The sequence below is a fragment of the Syngnathoides biaculeatus genome, chromosome 19 (assembly GCF_019802595.1).
Source record: "Syngnathoides biaculeatus isolate LvHL_M chromosome 19, ASM1980259v1, whole genome shotgun sequence".
Lineage (NCBI taxonomy): Eukaryota > Metazoa > Chordata > Actinopteri > Syngnathiformes > Syngnathidae > Syngnathoides > Syngnathoides biaculeatus.
Genome location: NC_084658.1, coordinates 3,968,184 through 3,995,538, shown reverse-complemented (window position 1 = coordinate 3,995,538; position 27,355 = coordinate 3,968,184). Strand labels below are relative to the sequence as shown.

At 42.1% G+C, this 27,355-nt stretch overlaps 1 protein-coding gene across 1 annotated transcript in view; it reads left to right on the top strand.

Annotated features, from left to right (window-relative positions):
• Positions 1-27,355, top strand: part of cntnap2a (contactin associated protein 2a) — a 476,610-nt gene that overhangs the window by 262,502 nt on the left and 186,753 nt on the right. The window contains exons 11-12 of the mRNA XM_061805953.1: positions 4,752-4,901; positions 21,442-21,604. Coding sequence (XP_061661937.1) covers positions 4,752-4,901; positions 21,442-21,604 — 313 coding nt within the window. The remainder of the gene's footprint in view (positions 1-4,751; positions 4,902-21,441; positions 21,605-27,355) is intronic.

The following is a 27,355-nucleotide window of genomic DNA, read 5'->3' as shown; positions in this document are numbered from 1 at the left end:
GCTAAAAGCACATGCTCCGAGCTTCTTCACGTACTGCGAGTGCATTTACTTTGAAAGTCATGATGAACCATGTCAAAGGGAATTCACTGAAAACATTTCTGGGATATAACACAGGTAATGTTTCAGTATCTAATAATAAGTATGAGATTGTGATTTACTTTGACTTGAATTTCTAACTTGACTAGTCTGTCCATATATCTAAATGTGAACGGTCATTTTCACCGTTGTACGTGTTATCTTGAAGTTTAAAACGTTTCCCCTCTCCATGGTTTAGGAAGATATAGATCATCTACTGCTAGCTTTCATCAATGGATTGGCAATAGATACTGCTGTAAATTACACTAGATAATAACAATACATCACGATTGCCAACAAGAATGTTTGTTACAATGTATCACTAGTTTGTTGCCACTGTTGGAGGACGCTTTTTTCCTGCAAGTGTTCGTTTAATTTCAAGTAGTGAGAATGTTGGTTATCCAAATACAGGCTGGAGATGATGAACAGTTTATGGAAAGTTTTTTACTTACAGAATATTCCGGGCACTTACAAGTTACAGACAATGGCTATAGGAGCTCAGATGTGCAAAGGTACAGAGAGAGCACACATCTTTTATCTTGTCTGTATCCTGTCTTCATGTCAAACCATGGGCTGTGTCTAACCTATTGCACATCGGGATCCTCCACTTAGACAAAGAGTTTCTGTCTAAACCGGTTCTAGGTGGTATCAACTGGCACACTATGCTCAGTGCATTAATTATTACAAAGTTTACAGTACACAGTTCAGCAAGGTTACTTTGTGAGGCTACGTGCAGAGACGCGCGATATCAGTCAAGGACAGATCTGACCACAGAGCAGAGCTCCACTGAGGACATGAGGAAGTTATGCAGTCATGACTGAATATGGGCGTAAGACACATTTCACCACTAACCCCGATTATGTTGCACTAAACTTCCAGCATTTTCAAAACATTGCGGGTATAGACCGTTCGTGTTTATTCCTTGACAGGCCAGTGCATTTAACTTTTCTTCAGATTAAGTTTGTCAGATCAAGAATTTTTATTGATGAAAAATTTTAAATACCATTTTATATCATGTTCTAATATCAGTTGAAATTGGAAATGATCATTTCTGAGTCTGAATTTTTTTTTTCTATTTTATTTATGTGTTTATTTTATTCTTTATTTGCAGTTATGTTATATTAATTCAGTAAATTATTTTAAGGTCTTGAGATTGCGTCACTAATCACACCGGCAACTTTATCTGCGGGCATGACTGGTGGACCACGCCCGTAACTTTATATCTTTGAGCATGACTGACCACACCCATTACATTTTTCAAATGTGAGTGAGTGGCTTATACTTTTTTTTTGTCATCAGCAGTCAAATATAGGATAGTTTTAGCCACATCTGTTTCTGAAAGGAAAAAAAAACCGAGAAAATAACTTTTTTTGTGAAAGCAGACAGACCAAGTAGAACATTGACTGACACCCAAACTTTTTTTCATTTGTGAAAATCTCAAATATCTGAACATCAAACAACACTTCCTTCAGAAAAATAATTTCATTACAAGTATAAGTATGTACAGAATTTACTGAACATTAGAAAAAAGGCATGGCCAAATGGGGCTCCCACAGCTGCATTTTCTTCCCTCTTATCCTCCTCCTCTACCATTTTCTCAATAGTCTAGGGTTTTATTACCTTGAAAATAAAATCTAGCAAGGTTTTAGCCAAATCTGGATTTTATTCTTTGGTGGCGGTAAATGGGATCTTGTGTGGTTGCCATTGTCCTTGAAACCAGTCCTTACCTCTTCTCTTATATTTCTCAATCGCACAGATTGTGTGCGATATAGAAATATAACCATTACAAAAAAAATACTTTGTTTAAATTGCTGTTGTGGGATCTGATGGGGGGGCTTTCAATTACCTTTTATGTTTGCACTGAGTGCTGGAATGGGAGTCAAACGTCTGCAGGATGCATAACCTGTACGTTTAAAAAAATATATGATTACTAGAGCATACATTTTATTGATGACATCTTTTGCAAGGGTTAAAAAAATGCTTTGCTTCGTCACAATCATAAAAGACATTCGACTTGTGGGTGTTGCATTGCCGCAAAATGGACTAGCTAGAAATGGCAAATTCAAATAAGTCCTGGCAAAAAAAAATAGCATTGTAATGTTAACTAGTTGGTCTAAATTGTGTTTATGTAACAAGGATTGAAGGAAGAGGAGAGGGGAGAGTGTTTTGAATACAAAATATACAGTAGCTAACACTAGCTGAAAGTCTCCATATCATCCTGAGGAATCTCAGGATGAAGGTCAGCTGCTTCCAGGTGATCCAGAGGGAGTTTACTCATCTGACTATTCCAAATTCCATTTACTCAAATCTTGGTTGCTGGACAATCAGCTGGCAAGAGGTTAAGAGCATCTTGCCATATGGTCTGGCATTTTCGACGATCACTTAGCTGAAAAGCCTCAGCGTGTCATCCTTTATTGCTGCACATGATCTAAGTTCCTGTCAGTCTCAGTAACATTTTTCTTTCCTTGGCACAGTAAATTTCCTGTACCAAAAATTATTTTAGATTTTTTCATTTTGTCTTCTCTCTTTTCCGCCATTATGCTTGCCTCTTCTTATTGTATCCTTATCCCCGCCTCCACCTTCTTCCTCTAAGGGACGAATGTCATTGCCCTCTACAACCTACCATTCCCCATTGCAGTTAGCTAGCGGCTTGATGATAAAACAAACTGCACAAGATCCTCCCCATGTATCTCCATTCAAAAAAACGGCATTGAGGTCTCCAGACAGCAATTTCAGGGAATAGCTTGATTTTGAATTACGTCATTGGACGGCAGGGAATGAGTTTGACAATATATACATCCAAAATTTGTTAGTAAAACAACAAAGAAATAGGTGAAATCTAGCCATCTTTGCCCAGATTGTTTGGTCATTATACAAGAATTTCATCTTCCAAATTAAATTCCAAAAGACACACAAGGTCTCCCAAAAAAATGGAATTAGTGGACACACCCCACAGAGATGAAAGCAACAGCCTCTGTATTACAGCCAATTAAGTGGTTTCAGACAAAGCAAGCTGGAATCTGGTTTGTACGTGATTTGCCCACACTTTGAACTCTGTTACAGTGTCGTTGCCTGCACGTTCTAGAAAAATGGTGTTCAGTGAAGTGGGGGAGCAACCAAATTTGGAAGACAGACACAAGAAGAGAGCGTTATAAAGAGAAGTGAAATGTAGGAGGACAACAGAGAAGGATATAATGATAGATGAGATCAAGAATCAGGGACAGAGAGAGAGGGAGCCAGGCGTGGAAGGATGAGTAGAGATTGGTGTCACTAAGAGGTGATGTATCGAGGGGAAGGTGATGAGAGTGAGCCGGCTTCTCTTGCAGCTCCACTGGTAATATCCCTTTCCAAAACATCACTCATATTTAATGGAGCTCAGCTACATGGAAGGGAAGAAGGGAGAGGGAACAGAAAACAGTAGCATGCAGAAAAAACACTCTCTAGTGACATATGCAGCCTCTTTATACAAATTCTCAGAGCTTGCAAGAGTAAACAGAGAACATGTGCACTCTGCTACTTTGAAGGCAATGAAGTTATTTGAGAGTTAATGGACTTGAGAGATGGGGTACAAACTGCACTGAACTTCCAATGGGGGAGGACAACAAACTGTTTTACAAAAAGAACGAACTTATTAGAGAGCGGTAATGGACAATGTGAATTTAAATGTGGTTTAGCCCTAAGACGGGTATAATAGCCCCTCCAAGACAGCAGGAAGGAAGATAGTATAGGAAAAAGCAGAAAAAGCAGTGCAGTTGCAGTATTTCAGGTGACGAAAAACGAACAGATAGGCAACATATGGACCAGGTTTGTGAAGGCAGACATTGGCGTTACAAGTCAAAGTCGACAGTATTATGTTCCAAGCGTTTCACGGAGGACTGCTTTGAAAAGCCCGTACAGCATTCACTTGGCTTCACTAGCAAGTAAGTTCCAGGTCAACCTCGTCAGGTCTCGCCAAATACCGTCCTTGTGTTGTGTTCGTTAACTCTGGTTGGAACAAATATGGTTGAATTCCACCTGTACGGGATATTTTTCGAACAGGGGAAGAATTAGAAAATTCCTCCTCTTCAGTTCCTATCTCTTCCACAGAGCATTCCATAAAACATCACTGCAGTCTATCGCCTTGAGATCCCACTCACAGTGTGTATGACTGTTTGCATAGGAAGCCATTTTCTTTACTGACTAGACATGACGTCACACAGCAGCTTCAACAGAGCCTTGGTTTGAAACAGCCACTTGGGGGCATTGGATTCCAAAAAAAATGTGCACTTTGGCACTAATTTATTTCATTTCTGTTGTGTTGAGAATTTTTCCAATATTTTTTTTATTTTTTCATTATTTTTTTAAATGAAAAATTAGCTATGTTTGTGTGATATATGAATAAAATTTAGGTCCTCTGGATTTGACCTTTAAACTTTCTTTGTGGGTGAAACATGCGACACAGAGTTAATTTTTCATGCAGGACTATGCTAGCATTGTGTCCAAGGCATATGGCATCTTAAGCCACTCTTGTCAGACAAATACAGTGACGAAAATAAATTCAAACTGTAAATTCATCAGTGCTTTAAGAGTGAGGCATAAAGATAGAGTTACAGAAAACTGTTGTTGTGTTGCATTGTACTATATATTTAGCCATCCTTTGTTTAATTATGTGTACGTGTCTTGTCTTCCCCCCACAGGTTCTGGCCTTAATGATGGCCAATGGCATGCTGTACGTTTGATTGCCAAGGAAAATTTTGTCATGTTGATGATAGATGGCGATGAAGCTTCTGCTGTACGTTCTACGTCACCACTCTCAATCACCACTGGGGGAACGTATCACCTGGGAGGTAAGGTAACAATGTCCTTTAGTCGTGGCATAGTATGAGACAGTGGTAACTTTACATTGAACTGAGCTCCATTAAAACAGTCTTGGTAAAAATCACTTGTAAAATCTTCTTGTTTTCCTTTCAGCTTGTCCCTTTAGGGGTTGCCACAGTGTGTCATCTTTTTCCATCTAATCCTATCTTGTGCATCTTCCTCTCTAACACCCAATGTCCTCATGTCCTCCCTCACAACATCCATCAACCTTTTCTTTGGTCTTCCTCTCGCTCTTTTGCCTGGCAGCTCCATCCTCTGCAGCCTTCTGCCAATATACTCACTCTCTCGCCTCTGGACATGTCCAAAGCATCTAAGTCTGCTCTCTCGAACCTTTTCTCCAAAACATCCAAAATTCGCTGTCCTTCTAATGAGCTAATTTCTCATCCTATCCAACCTGTCCACTCCGAGCGAGAACCTCAACAGCTTCATTTCTGCTACCTCGAGTTCTGCTTCCTGTTGTGTCTTCAGTGCCAGAGATCCGTACATCAGGGCCGGCCTCACCACACGCACCTCACACCACAAAACCTTTGTAAAATATGTACCGTAATTACCGGCCTATAAGACGTGACTTCTTTCACGTGCTTTCAACCCTGCTGTTTATGTGGTGATGCGGCTAATTTGTGCATTTTTTCTAACGGCCCGCAATCGGGCACTCAAGCAGAAAAGGTAAGAATGAGACCGGTGGAATCAATGTGCTGAGGAAGTGACTTTTACCAGTCCGGCCCTGTTAGTGCTGTGCTAGCGTGTTATTGCCGTGTCTAAGTGATTTTTACCGGTATGATTTTTTTTTAGCGGCCCTTGTTATTGCGGCGCTAGCATTTGTGTTAGCGCGGCGGTGCTAGCATTAGTGTGGCGCTGCTAGCGTTAGCATTAGCATGGGACAGCGCTAGCGTTAAACTCTCTGTGTACCGTCTTTCTTTGTAAATATCTCGTGTATCAATGTCGGTTTCAATGTGGGCACTTGGGGCTTTTACATGGCGCGGCCTATGTATGTACCAAATAGTATTTCCTTTACAAATGTACTGGGTGATGTTTACAACTAGGTCCGTTCTGTAGGCCAGGAATTACGGTATTTATCATGCATATATTCTATATGCATTCATGGGCATTTGTTTTGACACTTTTGCTTTGATTTTGATGTTCCTTTGTTTTCACAGCACAAATGAGCAAGAACGAATGTGAAATATATCCCGAGTCTTGCAGACTAAGGAACACTGTTGCTAGATTTACCAACATTTCTAACTATATATATATATATATATATATATATATATATATATTATATATATATATATATATATATATATATTTTTTTTTTTTTTTGTGACAATGACAATGCCAACAGTGGTAGTCATGTTAGCAATTTTATCATTTCCCATATGGTAGAAGCAGGAGCAGAATTCACTCTGATAACAATTTAGGAGTCCCAACTAGAAAGAAATTACGAGTAAGCAGGTGGTGCTCAAAATGTGCAGTCTTTTGGCCATGTTTTGTCTGGTCCCACACCTAGAACCTGTTTGCCATGGGAGACCCAACCAGGGGTGTGTAGCCCCAGACAACTTAGCTCCTAGGATCATCGGGACAGACAAACCCCTCCACCATGATGAGGTGACGGCTCAAGGAGGGGCAGTCACACACACACACACACACACACACACACACACACACACACACACACACACACACACACACGCACACACGCACACACACACACACACACACACACACACACATTAATGCAAAAAACAGCCATGACCATTCTAAATTACGATGACACAATCATAACCTGTAGTTTTGTAATGCCAATGTTGGAAAATGTTGTGTATAGATAAATGTAATGAATAGCAACTCATGACATAATTCACTCCATGAACATAGTAGATTTGAATTTTTGGGGAGTAAAGTGTAATGTTTAGCATGTCTCTCTCACAGTCAAGTGAACTTGGGTTCAAGTCTCAGTTTAAGCCCTTCTTGTCAAGTTTGCATGTGTTCACTGGAGGTTTTTCCTGGGGTTCTTTGGGTCCTACATGACAAAAACATGAATATTAGGTAAATAGAAAACTAATGTGTCCACAAAGCCAGGACAAAGCTGATATTTCCAGTGTGTATCTTACCTCCCAGCCCAAGTCAGTCATTATTAAAAAAATAATTACCATTATTCTTTTCCCTGATGTGAGTTTGCGAAGTAGGACAATTGGACTATTCAAAATTCAAGAATGTCATTGTAATTATACAAAATTGCAATGAAGCACACTGGAAAGATATTTTCTGAGGTGGGCAATAAAAAGGAAGTCATTATGCACACAAAACAACAAAGACAAGGAAATCAGCTTTTATAAATGTTATACAATGGCACCTTCAACATCACACACAACACAAACTCTGTTCTGCCATGCTGGTGGACTTCCAAATTCTAATTTTGAAACAGCATTGGGTGTTTTTTCTATAATTTTCAGTGTTGTACTTAATTTTGCACCAAATGGTCAGTGGATTCTAATGTGGGTCCTCCTTAAATATCAGTTTTGGGGCTGGATGTGATGCTATGTTTACATGGGGAGATTGGGAGACTCCAAAGTTTAGCGGGATAGACAGTGTGCTTTAATATTTTTAATTTTGTTCTGTGCTTTATAATTACAAAAAATATACACAAACTAAATTATGTCACATTAATATTCTTTTGAAGCTTGGTTCTATGACATGCGGACATGCAAAACACAAGAATGACGTCTTCATCATGGTGTTGCTTGACACTCTTAATATCATTTGAGGGAGAAAGCATTTGTGCTTCGGGGCAAATGGTAATGTTATTAGGGGATTTAACTAAATAATTAGTCACTTGAGTGAAATCAGATGCACATTTATGTGTGTGTGCATACATGCTTGCGTATCATACATTTAAATCAGCAGCACCAATCTTAAAAACAAATTAATTGCCCAGATTTGAAATAAGAATGTCATGTCTGTGAAGAGGTAAAGCATGCTTTCAAATAGATTGAATGACATTTACAATAGACCTGTTCATACTATGTAATGGAAATGTCAAAGGGGTTTAGAACTCAAGATGGCGCCTACCAGTGCGGCTGGCTTTGGTACGTCTCGCTGGTATTGTTTACAGTTGTGTGTTTTTCGGTCATCTCTGACCTCAAGTACATAAGAAATGACTTCCGAACCATCAGAGAGTCTTCTCTGGGCTTTTAGACAACTCTTGCCAATTCGCTGAATCTGTTCCTGGAGTTACCTGTGTGTTGAAGACAGCGCAGAGGCTCATGATTGAGTACACAAGTTCAACTCCTAATGAGGGGACACAGACTGGCGCTTCCGTCGATTCATCTCGTGAATCTATGCTCCCTAGATAACACAAGGGATAAACTTCAACTTCTGATCAAGATCTGCAAAGAATGGACATTCTGCCGCCCTGTTCTTCATGGAGATTTGGCTTTGTGGACACGTTCCCGACGGAGCCGTTGCGCTACCCAGCTTTCATCTTTATCGGGCTGACTAGATCGTGGAGCGAGCATGGAAATTAAAAGGCAGTGGAATGAATATATGTCTATATCAATGAAAAATAGTATGCGGACATTACGCAGCTCAGCACACACTTTTGGAGTCGTTGTTTTACTAGCCGTGTGAGTTCCCCTCTTTCATTGTCATAGGTGTTTACATTCCCCCACAAGCTAGAATGAATGCAGCGCTGCTAATGCTCACTGAGCAAGTAAACGAGATTGAGAAAAAACACCCAGAATCACCCCTCATTGTCCCAGGAGATTTCAACACAGTTAAACTTAACCACTTACTCACTAAATATAAGCAGCGTGTAAAATGTCCGAGAAGGGAAAATAACACTTTAGACCACTGTTATACCAGAATTAAACATGCATATCACGCAATTCCTCGCGCCCTCCTAGGCTCCTGTTACGAACCTCCGATGGGGGGTTGGACCCAAACGCAGGACTCCAAGACGAGGACATGATGTTAGGCGTAGTTTTATTCAAAGCTGAGGTCATACAGAGTCTAAGCAGTCTGAGAAGGCAGAGGTAAGAAACGCTAAGCAAAGGCAGGATCCAAAAACGTGAAGCGAGGTCTGATGAGTAGGAGACAAACTATGAACTAGGACTTCACTATGGAACATAAACTAAGACAGGACTAAACTAAGGTGGCACAGAAACACTGTGACGAGGATAGTTCAACACTACACTATTTTCAGTGGTGGAGATTCCTACTGTCAGCGAATGCAACTCATTAACTCAGGGCACAACGCACAACTAACTGGCGAATGCCAGTGACCAAAACTCCAACTTAAATACACCATCTAATTACAGTCCCAATGTGAAACAGCTGTGAGCAGTGACAGGTGTCACCAGCCAGGGCAGTGCCCACGCCCCTCTTGGCTGTGGCCCAGCCTGGATCATGACAGCTCCTCTGATCACTGCTTAATCTACTTAATACCTACATAAAACTAAGTACTTAAGTGCGTGAAGCTTTTCGTTAAATCAGTATAAAAGTGGACCAATGAGGCAAAATTAGAACTTCAAAGCTGCTTTAACTGCACAGACTGGAGTGTCTTTCATTTCAGCAAGTTGATTCGCTTATGTAAGTTTCTGTGTGGAGGTGTGTGAACCCAATAAATCATTTCCATTCAAAAACAACAAGCCGTGGTTTACACCCAGACTTAGGCAACTCCGCTAAGCTAAAGAGGTCAGATATTGTAGTGGAGATCGGACCCTGTACAATCACACTAGAAACCAGCTAAATAAATTAACCTTTGCAAAGAGCGATTATGCACCGAAACTGGAAATGGACACTTTCATTCTACACATATGGATCAGGCTGTGCCAAGGTGGAATTTGAAAATTACAAACCATCTCATCCTGCACTTTCTGCTCTGGCTTGAGACCAGACCTTTCGCACTCAGAAAAGAGAATTTCTCGTCCAGTATAATGATATTTTCTTCGATTATTCACATACTCCGGCAGTCATTGCATTTTAAAACAACAGATTCCTTTTTCCTTTTCCTTTTTAACTTTCTCCATTAATATCGAAAGTAAACATAAGCAGCCAACATTTGTTATTAATTATGTGATTAGTTCCTCTTTGCTCTACGTTGCCCAGACTCTGTTGCTAACTAAAGTAGCGGTGGTGGATACTGTCATTATAAAACACATTGATGGGTTGCGTAAGTACTGTAACATTTGTAATTATGAGTGTATATGCCTTTAAGAGCTCGAGGGAGGGGGGTGGGTATGGGGGGTGGTGTCTAAGGAAAAGCGCAACCTGGCATTGAACACTCTGAAGACTGTACAAATTATTGTGGACTGGATTTTGGACACCACAGCTGCTCCTCACGCTGTCCAACCGTCTTGTGTTAACTGTCGAGACCTTCAAGTTCTTGAGAATTACAGTCTCACAGGATCTGAAATGGGAGACAAACATCAATTCCATCCTCAAATAAGCCCAGCAAAGGATGTACTTCTTGCAGCTTTTGAGGAATCACGGCCTGTCACAAGAGCTACTGAGACAGTTCTACACAGTGGTCATCGAATTAGTACTTTAGTTTCGAATTTCAAATTAGTACGAATTAGTATGTTGAACTTGAACTAAATAGCCAAATGCAATCTGAGTGACTTTCACACTTTCTGTGCTTTACAGTCTGGCCAGTAGCTCTTTAACGGTGCCCTGACTCTCCTATGGCATGTGCTCAATGCATGCCTCAGTCAACCTGTAATTAAATCCTTCCACTCGAAGTTTGATTAACTTCTTGTTTAGTTTTCTCAAATGTCAAGCTGTAACAAATTACTTTTAGGCAAAACAGCAGTCTTTTTCAACAGCATATTGGCAACTATGTTACTTCCCCTTTTCATTGTTTTTATCATCACCAATACTAATGCACTAATAATCAACATTATACATTGTGTCTCATGTAAGACAGCACCTTTGGTTTTACGATTAAGAACACAAATTCTTACTTCTTCAAGGGTACAGTCTCAGGGAAGGCTGCATTAGTTTGACATTTTCTGTATTTTCTTTCAATCTTACATGACATCCAATATTAAAATTCCGGCATATGCGCATTAATTTCTGTGAACAGAAATAATGAATCGATATACAGTAAAACTTCAGCAAGAGAACATTTGTTCTTCTCTCATCTTGGAGCTTGAGGAAGAATCTTCTGAGGTTTAAAAGCTGCAGTGGCACGTCGACCTTTGCAGTGCTCACTTATCTATGTGGGGAGGCTGCTTGGAATCCAACCATCTTGGTTATTCCTTTTGAGAGGGAAGGTGGTCTAGGTGCCCTACTGAAATAGATGATCCCCTGTGAAGATTTCTTTGGGTGGGAAGGATGTTTTTTTTATGGTCAGAAATCAGTTGAAGGAGTATTATTATTCGCCCTCTGTTCACACCAACTCTTGGACCAGTTTCCTGCTCAGCTAGCGGATCCACTTTGCTTCTCTGTAATAGCTGATAGGTGACCATACTGACTAATGATACCTTCACATTATTGGGTTCATCATGTGCTCTTTCTTGTTAGTGTAAATGCAATAGCCTTATGAAGCTTGATGCTTTGTCACCAGAGCTTAGAGAGAAAGTGATTTGAAAAATGATACATTTAGATGTGCCCCTAAAAGGTGTTGTCCAGATGTACTCGCTTTGTTGGGTTTGTGGTCAATGGGGGAATTGAAAAAAAACCACCAGCAGAACTTCATATAAGGCAGTGCTTCTCAAATAGTGGGGCTATGTGGCTATGCCAGGAGGGGCGCGTGTGACCCCGGGGAACATGATTTTTGTTTTTGTATTTTTGTGGTGCTAGAATAAAGTGTAATTGCATATACACTCCAGTAGTTAGCAGCGGTGCTCTCATTGTCAGTCTGCGCAGGGAGTATTAGCTATGTAAGTTTTTCTTGATTTATTTTATTTCACAGAGCGGGCGATCTGAAGTACAGTAAATCAACCGATAAGAGACAACATAAAAAAACAACTTTTTAACAGGTTTAAAAAGAAAGGCGTAGAAAGATAAAGATAAAAAAGACAAAAGAAACTTTTCCGAAAGCGAAGACGAGGAATATGTAGTATTTAGCGGGAGACGAGGAAAGAGCGGTTTTAATTTCAGGAAAATTGATGCCTGAAATCTTTTCTGTTACAGTCTAAAAAAAATATTGATAAAGTTATTCTTTGTTGTAAGTTGAACTATATTTCTAATGTATTTTTTGTTTTCTTTATTGTTAATAAGGATGCAATGTTATACAGAGCTGTATTTATAACAGTTTTACAGACAAATGATATTTATAGTCGCTGCGGAAAGTGGGGAAGGGTGCGATTGGGTTTCTTTTTGATAGGGGGGGGTGTAACAGAAAAAAATTGCGAAGCACTGATATATGAGAAGCAATACTTCTGTGAAAACATTAATCTACTGTGTAACTTTCAAATTGGGACACAGTGTCAGGATCCAGTGGCACGGGGGCAGACGCAAATGTAGGAGTTTCAGGCAACGACATAATGTTCAGAGTGCCTTTATTCCAGAAACAGGTCGATACCAAAAGGCAGTCCAAAACAAAGCAGAGGCACAAAAAACACTAGACTCGGCAGGATCCCAAAAACATGAAACAATGTCCAATGACTATGAGGAAAACCAAGAAGCATAACAAGATGTGGTCTAAAAGGGGACAGAATCACTGTGACTCAGGACTGCTCTAATTTACGCACAGTAGCAGAGTGTCCCAGAATGCAGTGAAGCATGCACAACGAACTGGCAAATGCCAGTGACAAATTCCCAACCTAAATGCCTGGTCTAATTACCTTCAAATGAACAACAGCTGTGCGTCAGCTATCAGAGGTGGGACCGCCCAGAGCAGTGGCCCGGCCACGCCCCTTACGGCAGTGGCCGGGCCATGCCCATGACACACAGTCAGTTCTATGTTGATTAACTTCCAAATTATGGTAATTTCTAAACCAATTATTGTTAATCGGAACAACATAAAGTAAAGTTTGGTTCTGTCACAATCATAAAAATTGCTGGACAGGCAACATATTAAGTAAAATTTTTGAGGATAAATATTTTAGGGGCGGCATGGTGGAGCAGCTCTAGAGCGTTGTCCTCACAGTTCTGAGGACCGGGGTACAAATCCCGGCCCCACATGTTCTCCCCATACCTGCGTGGGTTTCCTCCCACTTTCCAAAAACATGCATTGATTGGAGACTATAAATTGTCCCAAGGTGTGATTGTGAGTGCGACTGCTATCTCCGTGTGCCCTGCGATTGGCTGGTAACCAGTTCAGGGTATACCCTACCTCCTGCCCGATGACAGCTGGGATAGGCTCCAGCACTCCGGTGACCCTTGTGAGGATAAGGGGCTTGGAAAATTGATAGACATTTTCAACTCTGATGTCTCTACATTAGCACCAGCTAGGTAAAATAATTTTATGTAATTTAATTTTAAATTAATTGTAATGCTGCTGTATTGAACAGTCAGATCCTTTGTCGTGTTGCAACATTTTCCATTTCCAATACTGCAATTACCTCTCTTTTCACTTTTTGCCCTTTGGACATATCCAGAGAAAGCAGCAAATCCATAATCTTTTGATTCCACACTGAACTGAAAACTCGCGAGATTTTCTGAAATCTTGTTTACAGTGTTCTTTGTCATCAAATTGTAGGGCTTTATTTACACAAAGCACATGTCATTGTATCTGCAGTATCATATTCCATAATGTTGCAGGTACAAGCCCAGTGTGAGACAGTGTGCTACAATACTCACTTAAACCATTAACCTAAGATTTCCCACTTGTTTCAAAATGTTCATTTTGCTCATAAAATGAAAACAATAAACCACCTAAATGGCAGGGCCAAGTTGTACTATAGTGAGGATGATGGTGGAATGTCATTTTCACTGCTATTGTTTACTCCCCCTAAACTAACAAACACTTGGAAGTGTCTTTTGGGGATGGGTGGCTGCAAATTTCCCTGCACTAGAGTTTTGTCAGTTTCTCTTCTTATCAAAAATGATTGAAACATGTCAATTAGGCATTACACAATCAGGATTTTTGGAGCCGATCACCAATCAGCAAGTTTAAAAAACTGCTTATCGATCACTGATCTGGTCACAAGATGTTGCAATGAGTTTATTTAAATTTCATTTACTTTATTTACTTGTATACTTTGATGCTCAAATACTATAGAATTACAATAGCTTATGTATCTTTGTATCTGCATCCACATTTTGAGAGATTTTTGTTTGTTGGTGTGCTGTGAGGTTTTTCACTTGTAAAGAATATGCTGGGCGGCACAGTGGCGCCGCTGTGGACCATTGGCCTCACAGTTCTGAGGACCGGAGTTCAAATCACCACTGTGTGGAGTTTGCATGTCCTTCTCATGCCTGCTTGGCTTTTCTCCGGGCTCTCCCATTTCCTCACACATCCCTAAAACATGCATTAATTGAAGCCTCTAAATTGCCCCTAGGTGTGATTGTGATTGCGACTGTCGTCTGTCTCCATGTGCCCTGCGATTGGCTGACAACCACTTCAGGATCTACCCAGCCTCCTGCCTGTTGAAGCTGGGATAGGCTCCAGCACTGCCACGACCCTTGTGAGGATAAGCCTCTCATAAAATCGATGGATGAATGAAAGTATATGCCTTGTAAATCACTGGTCTGATCAGATCGTGTATTGAATAGAACGGCAGCATGTTGACACACAACCACTAGTGGTAGTACTAGCTTGCTAGGCCACAAAAGTTTTTGTTCTCTGCTTGCAAGCCGTCACGTAATAATTAAAAGTATGTAACCATAACTCAAGCAAGCCTAACACGAACATCCTCCCTTGTCCTAACCATCGGTGACCACCAACACACGCCCCCGTTTCTTTCTCATAATACACTCAGCATGATCCACTTGTGTTGTCATCCCCACAGTAACAAGTGTATCCGATAGCATCTGTGTTGAAAAGATGAAGCCTATGTCAGGGGCATGGCCAGGCCACATCAACTCCTCACCTGTGCCTCATCGTCTCTAATTATGCCATGTATTCAAGGCTTGTGTGTTGTATTGCTAGTTGCCAGTTCATTGTACGAGACTGCATTATTCTGCGTGAGTATACAAGGTTCTTGTCGTGTAATTCCCTCGTTGTCACGGCCAGCGTTCCTGTGCCCCAAAAGTCAAGTCAAGTTAAGCCCCGTTTTTGACTGGTAGTTATCCACCCTCGTTTTCATGTTTTTGGACCTTGCCTTTTGCCCTTTGTTTTTGTGCCATTATTTTTGTTGGACTGCCGACCCGTGTATGATCTCTGGCTAGAATAAAACCACCCTTGATATCCTGTCGCTGCCTAAGAGTCCTGCATTTGGGTCCTACCTCTTGTCCCATGCCCGTGACAGCTCAATGATCGTAATAAACTGAATGTAGTGGTATCAGAATACAAGTTTATTGCAGTAGTCTGACATGGTGGTGGAAGAACAAATTTGTCTAGTAGTCTGATGTGGACATTACATGTCTGTCAACTGTTTTGTCTTTCCAGTGCTGCCCACGTTTTAAAAAAAAAAAAAAAAACTTTATTAAATATTTACAGTACTATATCAAAGACATGAAAATAATCTATGTAAATACTACCATATAAAAATAAGCTTATGGATTCAGATGTACAGTGAGTGCACAATGGCAACACAGGGTAAATTTCTTTTGGGGAGCCAATCAATGACGTCATTGATTGGATCAGCGAATTTTACATTAAAACCGATTAGCCGATCAGCATAAAATGCAAATTATGGTCTGAGTTCAATCAGGCCGATAAAATTGGCGTAAAGTTTAATTTAAATGTTTGCCACCATGACCTGATGGTGCCCGAAAAAAACAGCAATGCTTGTGTGGCTGTAAATATTGTACATTTTTGCGTGCTTTACACAGGATGGAACACACACCCCCACAGGGTTTTTTTTTTTTAAATAATGTTGCTCTTTGCCACTTGACCATTAGTTTTTTTTTAAAATCAAGCAGCTCAGCATTAAGACTATGGATTTATCATGTTATCATGTCACTTCATTCAAAAAAGAAAGAAAACCTTGGCTTTATTTTCTGCTTTCATCTTGATTTCTTGAATCCTCGTTTTCTCAACTTCAACTAAAATGTATCAGTCTCACCAATTTTTAAAATGTTTTTACATTTTTTTAAACCATTGTATCCAGACCATATGTCCCACAAGCTTGTCACATTTTTCAAATTTTCCAGATCTCTTTCTTCAGGGATCGACCACTTTCCGAGGCCCTCTCTTGAGATTAAAGCCTATTTAATGTGGTGTAGCTTGTCAATGCTGTCACTGTTCTTAGAGAAATTAATTCCGATCACGAGACATCCAAAAATTGAATTCCTCCAGAGGCAAGATGGACACTCTATTTTTTTCTTGAATAATTAGTCATTGGCTTGGTGAGGATCTTTTAAAGTCTTTCTCACTAACAACATAGTAGCAAAGGAATTTGATTAAATGATCACATTCCATTCTTGTTGATCCATAAGATAAATAGAGTGTGATGGTGTTACAAAGTATATATGTGTGCATTTTTTTTTTTTATTATTTCTGGTGCATGGTGGCCTCTTGATGACTCCAAATACCAAGAACATCCTTTGACTTACAGCTGTCATTATGCAAATTTCTCTCAGGGAAGATAATCCTGTATTTGGCTCATTCCCTCCCCCTCCATATTTTATATGAATTTTGCTTCCCCCCTCTTCTTCCAGTCTAACACTTCCAGCTTTCCTTCAGTCAAGTGTTTTTTCACAAATTATTCAATTTAAAACTGTTGCCAATCCGACTTGTGTTGATTATGTAGGGGGAAGGATATCTTACACATAGTGTACTGGGGCTGTCAAAAAGCTCCCGTGTATACCCTGCTCGAGTTCCCTGCTATTTGGAACCACCATAAAGACAAACAACAATTCACATTCACATGAACCCATTCAGTCTTTACGCGTATTGCTTGAATGTGGGAGGAACCCGGAATACCTGGCGAAAATCGATGCAAGCACAACAAGAACATGCACTCTTCACACAGAAATGCTCGAGTCATGATTCAAACTCAGAACCTCATAACTAACAATTAGTCCACCATGCTATTTGGTTTACTTTGTTTCCGGCACCCACGACAATTATGTTTTAGCCCACCATGGACAAAACTGCAAAGATGTGAGACAACAGAAGGGGGTGGAATGGGAAAATATGATAACCAGTGATTGCCATAGATCCTGGCCCAGATTCTTGAACCATCCAAAAATTTGCCATAGCTATCGCGGTGCAGATGAAAACCCTAATCAGCCATACTAAAATGGGGTTAAGGCAATCAAATCTGACAGCGCATAAGAACCCGAAACAAAACTTGGAGGCACCCCATACTGGGAAGGGTACCATATGTAATTCCCTGGGTTTCAGGTTTTGTCATTTTCTGAGATATTTGATAGTGGGAGCTTTGTCATGGTTCTCAAGGCAAGCTAGGATCTATGATCGTCGTATCATTTCTGTTCGATTTTTGGGACGTCCCAGCATGTGACTGTTTACAGGCCAGGCACGTGCATTTCAATCTACTACGGTCTGATACAATATGTGTATAAAGTTGGGCTCAGCAGGAAAGCTTCATTCGACTTGAGAGAAAATTGATGCATAATTCTCTTTTACCATAAAAAAATATGGACACATATATTTGTTTCAGGTGCTTCTGATGTAAAAATACATTGTAGAAATGCAGAAAAAAACATTGCTGTTCATTCAGGGTATGAACCTTCAGGTATGAGACTAATACTCTACATTTCCTGCCGTTTCTAATACTTTCTATCACTATTTCTGATCTGTATGCTGATGTAAAACTTCTCCAGTAGATACAATCACTACTTTTACAAGCTTGCATTTACTATTTCTTTCCCCACTTGAATATTTTAGCTTATCTTTATCACGTCCCTTGTAAATGTCATGGCAGCTGATAATAAGTCTTACACAGCCAGTGAGGTGGTGCTGCTATTGCTAATGCTGTGTGTTGTTCAGAGCACCACAATATGCGCACCACATGAAGGTTCTGATAGAATGGCAGTGGGCTTACAGCGGATAAGTGGTGGTGACCCACATCCCCTCGGCTTATAGGATATCAAGTTCTTGCTTTTTCAAGCAATTCCAATTCCACCAGGGTGATCCATGGGTGCAGGGACACGTACAAGTGTTTGTCTCCATATGACATTCATATTGTTCTCTACAAAACTACAGTGCATACACAGTGGTGCCTTTTCAAGAAGACGACAGTACAAAGTTCCACAGGTTGTCATGGGGCCATGACAATGTTCCTGAGAATCTAACCGTCTCAGTAAACTGACTGTGAGTCACATATCTGGCTTCCAAGAAAGTATGTAATCTTTGAAAATTATCCTGTTTTTGAGATATACATTTAACCCTCAGGCATTGCAATCCATGGAATCCAAGTTAAAAGACATCAGCAGATAAATAAATAATCAGTGATTTCCCCCCCTTCAGGTTAGTTTGTTAGTTTCTGTTAGTTAAGTCTGTTATTGTAAGCCATGAAATACTAAATTTGACTTATTTTACTTTTAATCACCACTAATTTTCCTCAGTCTTTCATCTAGGACATATTCTCTCCTTATTCAGACTTGACAAGCAAATTACTTAAACACAATAGCCAAGGAAATTACCTACAAGTGGAATGACAAAAACACTAAATTCAAGAATTGACCTACAACAGTTCCAGTGAACAAATTCCGGTAGTTTTAGTTATAGCCACCACTTTTTACCTTAACTATTCTAATTTATTTTCACCGGGCCAGAATAAAGTTGCATGGTGGCTGGTGGATTAAAAAAAAAATGCCAAAGAAACAAAACTAGTTAATTTCACATGTTGTTCAGGGAAACCCATGAGTTTCTGGTGTGGATAGAGCAAACTCCCTGAGGCCCCATGGCTTTGTGGTTAGAGCACTGGTTTGGTAAACCAGTGGTTGTGGGTTCATATCCCACAGGGGGCCTCCACTCCCTGAGAAGGGTTCCGTCAGGAAGGGCATCCGGTGTGTAAAAAAAAAAAAAAAAAATTGTGCGAAACATATGTGTGTGTCCATCTGAGATGACATGCTGTGGCGACCATGAAAGGGACAAGCCGAAAGAAACCGATAGAGCAAACGCCCACTCTCTACTTCCAAGTTCTTGCAATGAATTATCCATCCGTTCAACAACACATCATTCTGCATATTGTTTCCATCATTCTGCCAAACTGTCAGCCAAGCAGCATCCTTTTTGCATTTGAATGCTGCCCAAAGGACACAAAGTGTGCTGCCAGACAGCTGTAGTGCATGTTCTGTTTTTAAACTTATCTCACCCTGACGTCTCTGCCACAATCCTTTTTTTTCTGCCGTCTATCTACGACCTCGGCAATGGGCTAGACAGCTGCGTAAAGAAGCAGTCTACACAGATGGCAAGTTGGAGGTTTAGGAGTAAGATTGGGAAATCAATATGAGACGGCTAAACATAAACCGCAAACATAGGCAGACACTTTAATTCTCTGGTGCTTTTACACTATATTCTTAGTTGCCTCACGTTCACTAGCAAAGCGGGGCCATCCAAATTTGCTAATAATGTAATAACGTTGAATATTGTTGGACAACTAATATGATCTTTTGGTTGCAGTTTGCAGTGGTGTAGATTTGTTCTGCATACATACTGAGATGGCTAAAGACATTTTTTTTGTTTTAAGTTTATTGTCACATTCTGCCGGGCCGATTATTATTTGATATTATACATAACATGCACACTCACTGTGGTAGGTTCACCACACTGCACCATCTACACATCTGTTGTTGACCAATACTGGCTTCTCATACCTGAGTAGAATCTGCAACAGTTGCACAATCGACATTATCCCAGATTATTGCATGACTAGTCACTTTAAACTGCATACATCCCTTGAAGTCTCAGCGCCCTTTGCACAATGATCATTGCACTGGACTATTGCTCTCTTATGCATTTTAACTGCTCTAAATGCTCGAGAACTCTACATGCTTTGCACAATTATCAAAAAAAAAAAAAGTCCCATTTTTGCCAGATTATCACCAACCCTGATTGTTCTGTGACTGTTACTGCAATGTCTTTATGTCTCAGTTGACTGTCTGTTTTCGTCCTGTATGTCATACGAAAGTGCCTCCAACTATCGGGGACAAATTCCTTGTATTTTCCGGCATACTTGGTGAATAAAGATGATTTGATTCCACTGGTTACTTTAGCTTTTTATAATAAAGAAATATTAGTTGCTTAAGCGAATGAATTCCAGTTCTACACCACAGCTAACTAAAACCACAATTAAACAAACAAAACATTATTTGCAATTGGCTATGAACTTAATTTCCATTAGTATGTTTCGAGAGCTCATCTCTTGCTTATTAGATTGTACATGGTATTGTTGGGTGTTTGTATGAATTAAGATAATACAATTTAACAGCACTGAATTTTCCTGGAAACTAAAGACCCTTCTTTAATACTCCCCAGTGATTCTGACAGCCACTGCATTTGCTATTATATTTGTTCACATTCTCAAATAGTGTATGTACTCCCTATAAAAAGGCTTTTTGATGGTTTGGCCTTGACAGTGATTGTCATGTAATTGTGTGACACCTAATAGCAAGATGATGGAGATGCATTGAGTACGGGCGCTTTAGCTTTGACCTGGCAATGACTGGACTGCAAGTTTTCTGCTTCTATTTCAAACACAGCATAATGGCACATCTACAAACACAATACAGTACGCATTATGCCTCATACAATGCCAAACACAAAGTCACATTTGTAGAAAAAATTCATAATGTTGCCTTAGTGTGACCATTGAGGCTAAGGGCCTTGTTGCTATGCTGGGAAATAAGAGGAGACAATCAAGGTTCATGACTGTAAAACTTTCAAACAATCAGAAAACATGTCTATAACTTTGGGCCCATACCAAGGATAATGTTTGATTTGAATGTCACTTCATTTATTACATTATCTTATCCTAAGCATATTTACCGCATTTATTACAATTCATCCATCGTCCTTGCACATGCCTTTGATGCTTTTCCTATACAATCATACCCCAAAATGTGTTGTTCAATCTTCGATTTGGTAAACTTTTGAAAACATTTTCCAATGAGGGCATTTTTTTTTGTAATTATTTGCTTGTGAGTCTTAACTGACACATCATAAAAACATCATAAATACTAGCCTCTTGTATGTGAATGGCATCTCCACCACTAAACCACGTTAAAAGAATCTACTGTACCAGCAATTGTTGAATTAACATTTTAACATTAATGTCAGTGTCATGGACACTTCAAAGGTTGTGGATTTTGGATATGAGCTCCAGCATTCCTGTTACAGGCAGATTTTCAATAATTGGTCACTCCCGAGCATCATTTAAAAAAAGAGGTTTTCAAAGATCAAAGTATCACTACCATACAGCTCTTTGTGTCAGTGCAACAAATTCTATTTGCACATGTCTTAATCTATTTAATTTGCTCTGCTCTCAGGGTATTTTCTCCAGACATTGTTCCCGCCTTCTCAGCGCTTCTTCCAGGGTTGCATGCAAACAATTGTTGTGGATGACCAGCCAGCTGATTTGCATGCAGTGGAGAAAGGGACAGTCGGAGCTTTTGAGAATGTCAGTCTGGACATGTGTGCCATTATAGACAGGTAAGACATGAATCACTCGTGTATAGTTATAGTGCACTGGTATATACAGGTTTTGATAGTTATTGGGTTCACGTTCAACTGTGGTGTAATAGTACCAATGAAGTACAAGAGGTCTCAACAAAAGCATCAAAAAGAATATCCATCCATCCATCAATTTTCTGAGCCGCTGGAGCCTATCCTAGCTGTCAACGGGCAGGAGGCGGGGTACACCCTGAACTGCTAGCCAGCTAATCGCAGGGCACATAGAGACAAAGAGCCGCACTCACAATCACACCTTGAGGCAATTTAGAGTGTCCAATTAATGTTGCATGCTTTTGGGATGTGAGCGGAAACCCGAGTGCCCGGAAAAAACCCAAGCAGGCATGGGGAGAACATGCAAACTCCAGACAGGCAGGTCCGGGATCGAACCTGGGACCTCAGAACTGTGAGGCCAACCTTTTCCAGCTGATCACTGTGCCGCCCCAAAATAATATCCCTTCCTTTTTCTTTCCAATTTTTATGGTGCTGTCACTTATCAATGAAATTCAAAAGACAACACTAAAATTTGAGTGGATGTTATAATTGGATCCTGGTTATTATTGAACTTTAACTGAAAATATACACAGCACAAACAATTGGGGCGTACTTAAGCAGGGATACATTGAGGTTTTTGATGACCTTTTGATATCCTGGAGATGACGCAGGGAGGTTGTAGGTATCACCCATAGCATCTAATATCAGATGGCAGAGTTGTTGAAGGTTTGTATTCAAAATGAGTAAAACATTCAAAACGTGGAGCATTTCAACCTAGTTCAACCTGTAGAAATTATCTTTTTTTTGTCCCCACTTAAATAAGAGCCCAATGATCATTTGTGCCAAACAAATATGAGTGTTGATCTGAGATGACACACAGTGGCGACCCCTAACTGGACAAGCCAAAAGAAAGAAAGAAAGCAAGAAAGAAATTAACAGGGTGAACAAGACAGAAGTGAAAAAATTAATAGTTCACCTTTTCCTAATCAGAGCGCTATTTTCTCTTCAGTAATTTGTTTTCAAGGGAATCTTACTGATAAAAGCACAGGCAATCAGCACCTGGTTTGCCAATTGGTTGGACACTAACTACCATTGCTTGATTCACATCAATTTTGCCATCACCTGACAAAAGCGTGAATGATCAGAACTTTGGGCCAGGGCCAACGTAGGATGATTTGATTGAAATGCATGTTTGGATGTCTGTTTTTGGATAAACGCTTTTTCAATAACACTTTAAAGCTGTTTTATCATTGTGCAACCCTTCTTTTGCTGAGTGTACAGATCTACTTTTAGTACACTGACTTTGAATCTGACTTTGAAAAACCAAAAGCGAAGCAAAACAATAATAAAATGCCCCTACAAATTTCCTGTCCTTGCTGTTCACTGTGTCACCCCTTTCCACTGCTTCAAAATGTTGTGTGGCCTGGAGTACTTGTGGTGTGTCTTACTGCACCATGGAAGATGAATGGGTAGAGTGCTACTATAGAACTAATCAGAACGTCTTTGAAGGCTGCTCAATAGGCCTGTCTGACCCGCGTTTGATCAATGCTATTCCAGTGAAGTAGAAAAGGCAAACAGCACACACGAGAAAAGCCCTTATCCTAACCTCACCCTCACTATTTCCACCAACTTCCTACTGTACACAATAGTACCAGAGTAAAACCATACTAGATTGGTGCAACCAATTTAGAAGTTTGTCATTGTTTCACTGCACATTTGTTTACATGATTTATTAAGATTATACCTGTATCTCATATCCGTATACTTGAATGTACTGGAATGAATGGTCATAATATTTCATTATTATTATTATTATTATGTCCTGAATATTTATTTCACTATATGAGCTGTAGCCTGTTTATTAAATACCCATAACTTCACTTTTTAATAAACACTAAGGATAAACACCAAACCTGTAACATGACAATGAGTTAGAGTATGATATCAAGACAAAATCTTAAAGACCTTTTACAAATAACAAATTATCCATCCATGTATTTTCTGAGCTACTTATCCTCCCAAGGGTCGCAGGAGTGCTGGAGCCTATTCTGTCACAAACAGGGCTCGAGGGCGGACCCAAATGCACGACTCTAGAGACAAGCAGGCAGTACAGAGGTAACCTTTATTTGGTACAAGGTCAGGGATCAGGCAGACAGTCCAAACAAGCAGAGGTAATAACGGCAAGCTTACGAGGGTCAGGCGTGGGTCGGTACACTGAGAGCAGAAGTCAGGCAAACGGGAGTGCGGGAACGAGGCATCAAGGGCAACGATCTGGCGGAGGACTAGTCGTCCCCTGGGTCCTATACATACTGGGAGTCATCAGCCGGGACAAGGTGAAGATGTGAGCTGACTAATTGGCTAGCCATGCCCAGCCTGGGCAGGAAGCCAGGAGCATGACGGGAAGTGGAGGAAACAGGGACGGAGGCTAGCCATGCATGACGTGGAGTGGAGCCATACCTGTTGAGGCGGAGGGTAGAGAATTGTGGGCATACGCTACCCACTTGATGTGCTGGCTCCATGTGCTCTGGTCCCTGGATGCCAGGCATCGAAGTCCAGTCTCCAACTCCTGATTTACCCTCTCCGTCTGGCCGTTAGACTCCGGGTGATGACCCAATGTCAGACTAGCTGAAGCGCAGATGAGAGTGCAGAATTCCTTCCAGAAGCGGGCATTGAAATGCGGACCTCTAGCAGAAACGATGTCCCGCGGTAGCCCGTGGTCATGGACGACCTCGTCTAACACACGCTGGGATGTCTGCTTGGGCGAGGTGATCTTCGGAAGCGGCACGAAGTTTGACCATCTTGGAGAATCGGTCCACTACAGACAGCACCACTGTGTTCCCTTGGGAGGGCGGCAGGCCGGTGATGAAGTCCAGCGCGATGTGTGACCACCGGCGGAGGGTATGGACAGAGGTCGCAACTCTCTAACAGGCCATAGGCGGGAAGTCTTATTGGCCGCACACACCGGGCAGGTGTTGATGAACTCCCTCACGTCCTTGCCGAGGTTGGGCCACCAGAACCTTTGTTCGACCACTGAACGCGTTTTTGCCATACCCGGGTGGCAGACCATTTTGTTGGTCTGGGCCCAGTTGACGACGTCTCCCCGCAGAGATGGAACGACGAAAAGGCGGTCAGACGGACAATCCGCGGGGGGCGGCGTCTCTCCCAGGGCCTCCTTCACCCGCGACTCGACCTCCCAGGTGAAGCCGGACACGAAGCACCCCTCTGGCAGGATAGGAGCGGCCTCTGATTCCGTGCGCTCCCTCGTAGATCCGTGAGAGTGCATCCGGCTTGCCGTTCTTGGAGCCTGGGTGGAAGGACAGAGTAAAGAGGAAGCGGGCGAAGAACAGGGCCCACCAGCCCTGGCGGGTGTTCAGCCGGTTCGCGGTCTTCAGGTACTGTAGGTTCTTGTGGTCAGTGAAGACCACGAATGCCACTTGCGTGCCTTCCAGCCAGTGCTGCCACTCTTCAAACGCCGTCTTGACCGCCAGCAGTTCTCGATCTCCTATGTCGTAGTTCCTCTCTGCCGGGGTCAGCTTCCTAGACAGGAACGTGCATGTGTGGATCCTTCCATCCTTGGGACTCCTCTGAGACAAGATGGCTCCTATTCCTGAATCTGATGTGTCAACCTCCACCATGAACTGGGATCTGGGTCCGGAACAATGAGGACGGGCGCAGCAGTGAAACTCACCTTAAACTTACCCAAGGTCTCGTGGCAGGTCCTGGAGCACTTGAAGACGTTGTGTGGTGAGGTGAGAGTGTGCAGAGGAGTGGCCACGGAGGTGAAGTTCCGTATGAACTTCCTGTAGAAATTAGCAAATCCTAAGAACCTAATTATGTCCTTCCTGCTGGCGGGGGTGGGCCACCGCAGCAACGCGTCGACCTTCCCGGGATCCATGCATATCTCCCCCTCTGCCAGGACGAAACCCAAGAAGGACACGGATCTCACTTTTGTCAATTTTTACGAACAGCTGGTGATGCAACAGACGCCGGAGCACCTCTCTGACCTGTCAGATGTGAGAGTTCAGGTTTGATGAAAAGATTAGAATATCGTCAAGATACACAAACTCCCTAAGTACGTCATTAATGAAGTTTTGAAAGACGGCCGGGGCATTTGTCAGTCCAAAAGGCATCACAAGATACTCATAATGCCCTATGGGGGTGTTGAACGCCGTCTTCTTTTCGTTTCCTTCCCGGATCCGCACCAGATGGTAAGCGCTGCGCAAGTCCAGCTTGGTGAAGATCTGGGCTCCCTCAAGGAGTTCGAATGCCGTAGCATTCAGAGGCAATTTGTACCAGTTCTTGACTGTGTTGTCATTCAGTCCTCGGCAGGGTCGCAGCATGGAGTCCTTCTTTTTGATGAGAAAAACGCTGCACCAGCTGGTGAGGATGAGGGGCGAATGAATCCGGCTGCCAGCGACTCCTCGATGTAGTCCCTCATGGCCTGGTGCTCTGGTCCTGTTAACGAGAACAGTTTCCCTCTGGGAGTTGTGGTGCCTGGCAGGAGTTCAATCACGAAGTCATATGACCATTGCAGCGGCAGAGATTTTGCCTTAGATTCAAAGAAAACCTCCCGCAAGTCGTGGTAGCAGGAGGGGACCGCGGTCAGCTACGAGGCGGTACTAGGTTCTGTTAGCCGAACTGGTGCGACTTGAATCCCCCCGTTTTCCTGGACAGCGAAACAAGGTCTGCGACAGTCCTCTCCCCATGTCTTGATCTGACCCGTGGCCCAATCTATGTGCGGGTTATGTTCTTTGAGCCACGGGCTGCCCAAGATGATGTTGCTCCTACGTGTGTCGAAGACATGAAAGCTAATACGCTCCGAGTGAACGTCCGGAAAGCTCATACGTAATGTCTGAGTGCGGTGTGTAACCCAACAAAGGAGCTTGCCGTTGGGGGCATAGGCGTTACGAAGCCATTGCATGGGGAAGGTAGCTGCCCCCAACGCCTCGACCACGCAGGGAGTTATCCGGTTTGCATCCGACCCGGAATCAATGAACGCAGTCACAGTGCATGAATGGAAGTCCGTTCCCAAGGTGAGGTGAAGATGTGACCACCCTGACTACGCCGCGGTATACCGGACACTCACTGGAGTGGAGATCCTAATGTCGGGGTGCTTTGGACGAACCGGGCAGTGGGCGATCAAGTCTCCCAGATGCTCGCAATAAACAGCGACCCTCCGCTAGTCCGTCGAGACCCTCCACCGGCATGGGTTCAGCCGTGGAGGGCAGCGTGGATGACGGGGCGGTGGTCGGACTGGGCCCCTCCCTCTCTCCTTTGGTCATCGCGGCGAGCTGACCCTGCATTACCAGTGGCTGGTCAACCTTGAGGGCCAACGCGATGAGCGCGTCCAGCGAAGGAGGGAAATCCACGCTGATGAGAAGGCCACAGATTTGGGGGAAAGTCCCTGGAAAAAGGCGCCATGCAGGGCATCCTCATTCCATTGACTCTCGGCGGCGCATACTGGAACACCTGGGTGAGTGTGCAGACGAAGGACGTCCAGGAATGACAAGTCTCTGAGTTACGACTCCATTCAGCCGTGGCCCATGCCGCTGCCCTTCCCATCATGTGGGAAATGACAAAGACGATCCTGGAGCGGTCCATGGGAAAGGCAGACGCCTGCAGTTCAAAATGGAGATCGCACAGAGCGAGGAAAGACTTGACATTTCCTGAGTCGACTGTGAATCGTTCTGGTCGGGAGAGCGAAGTTACACTGGTACAAGGGAGCTCCGTGGCGAGCGG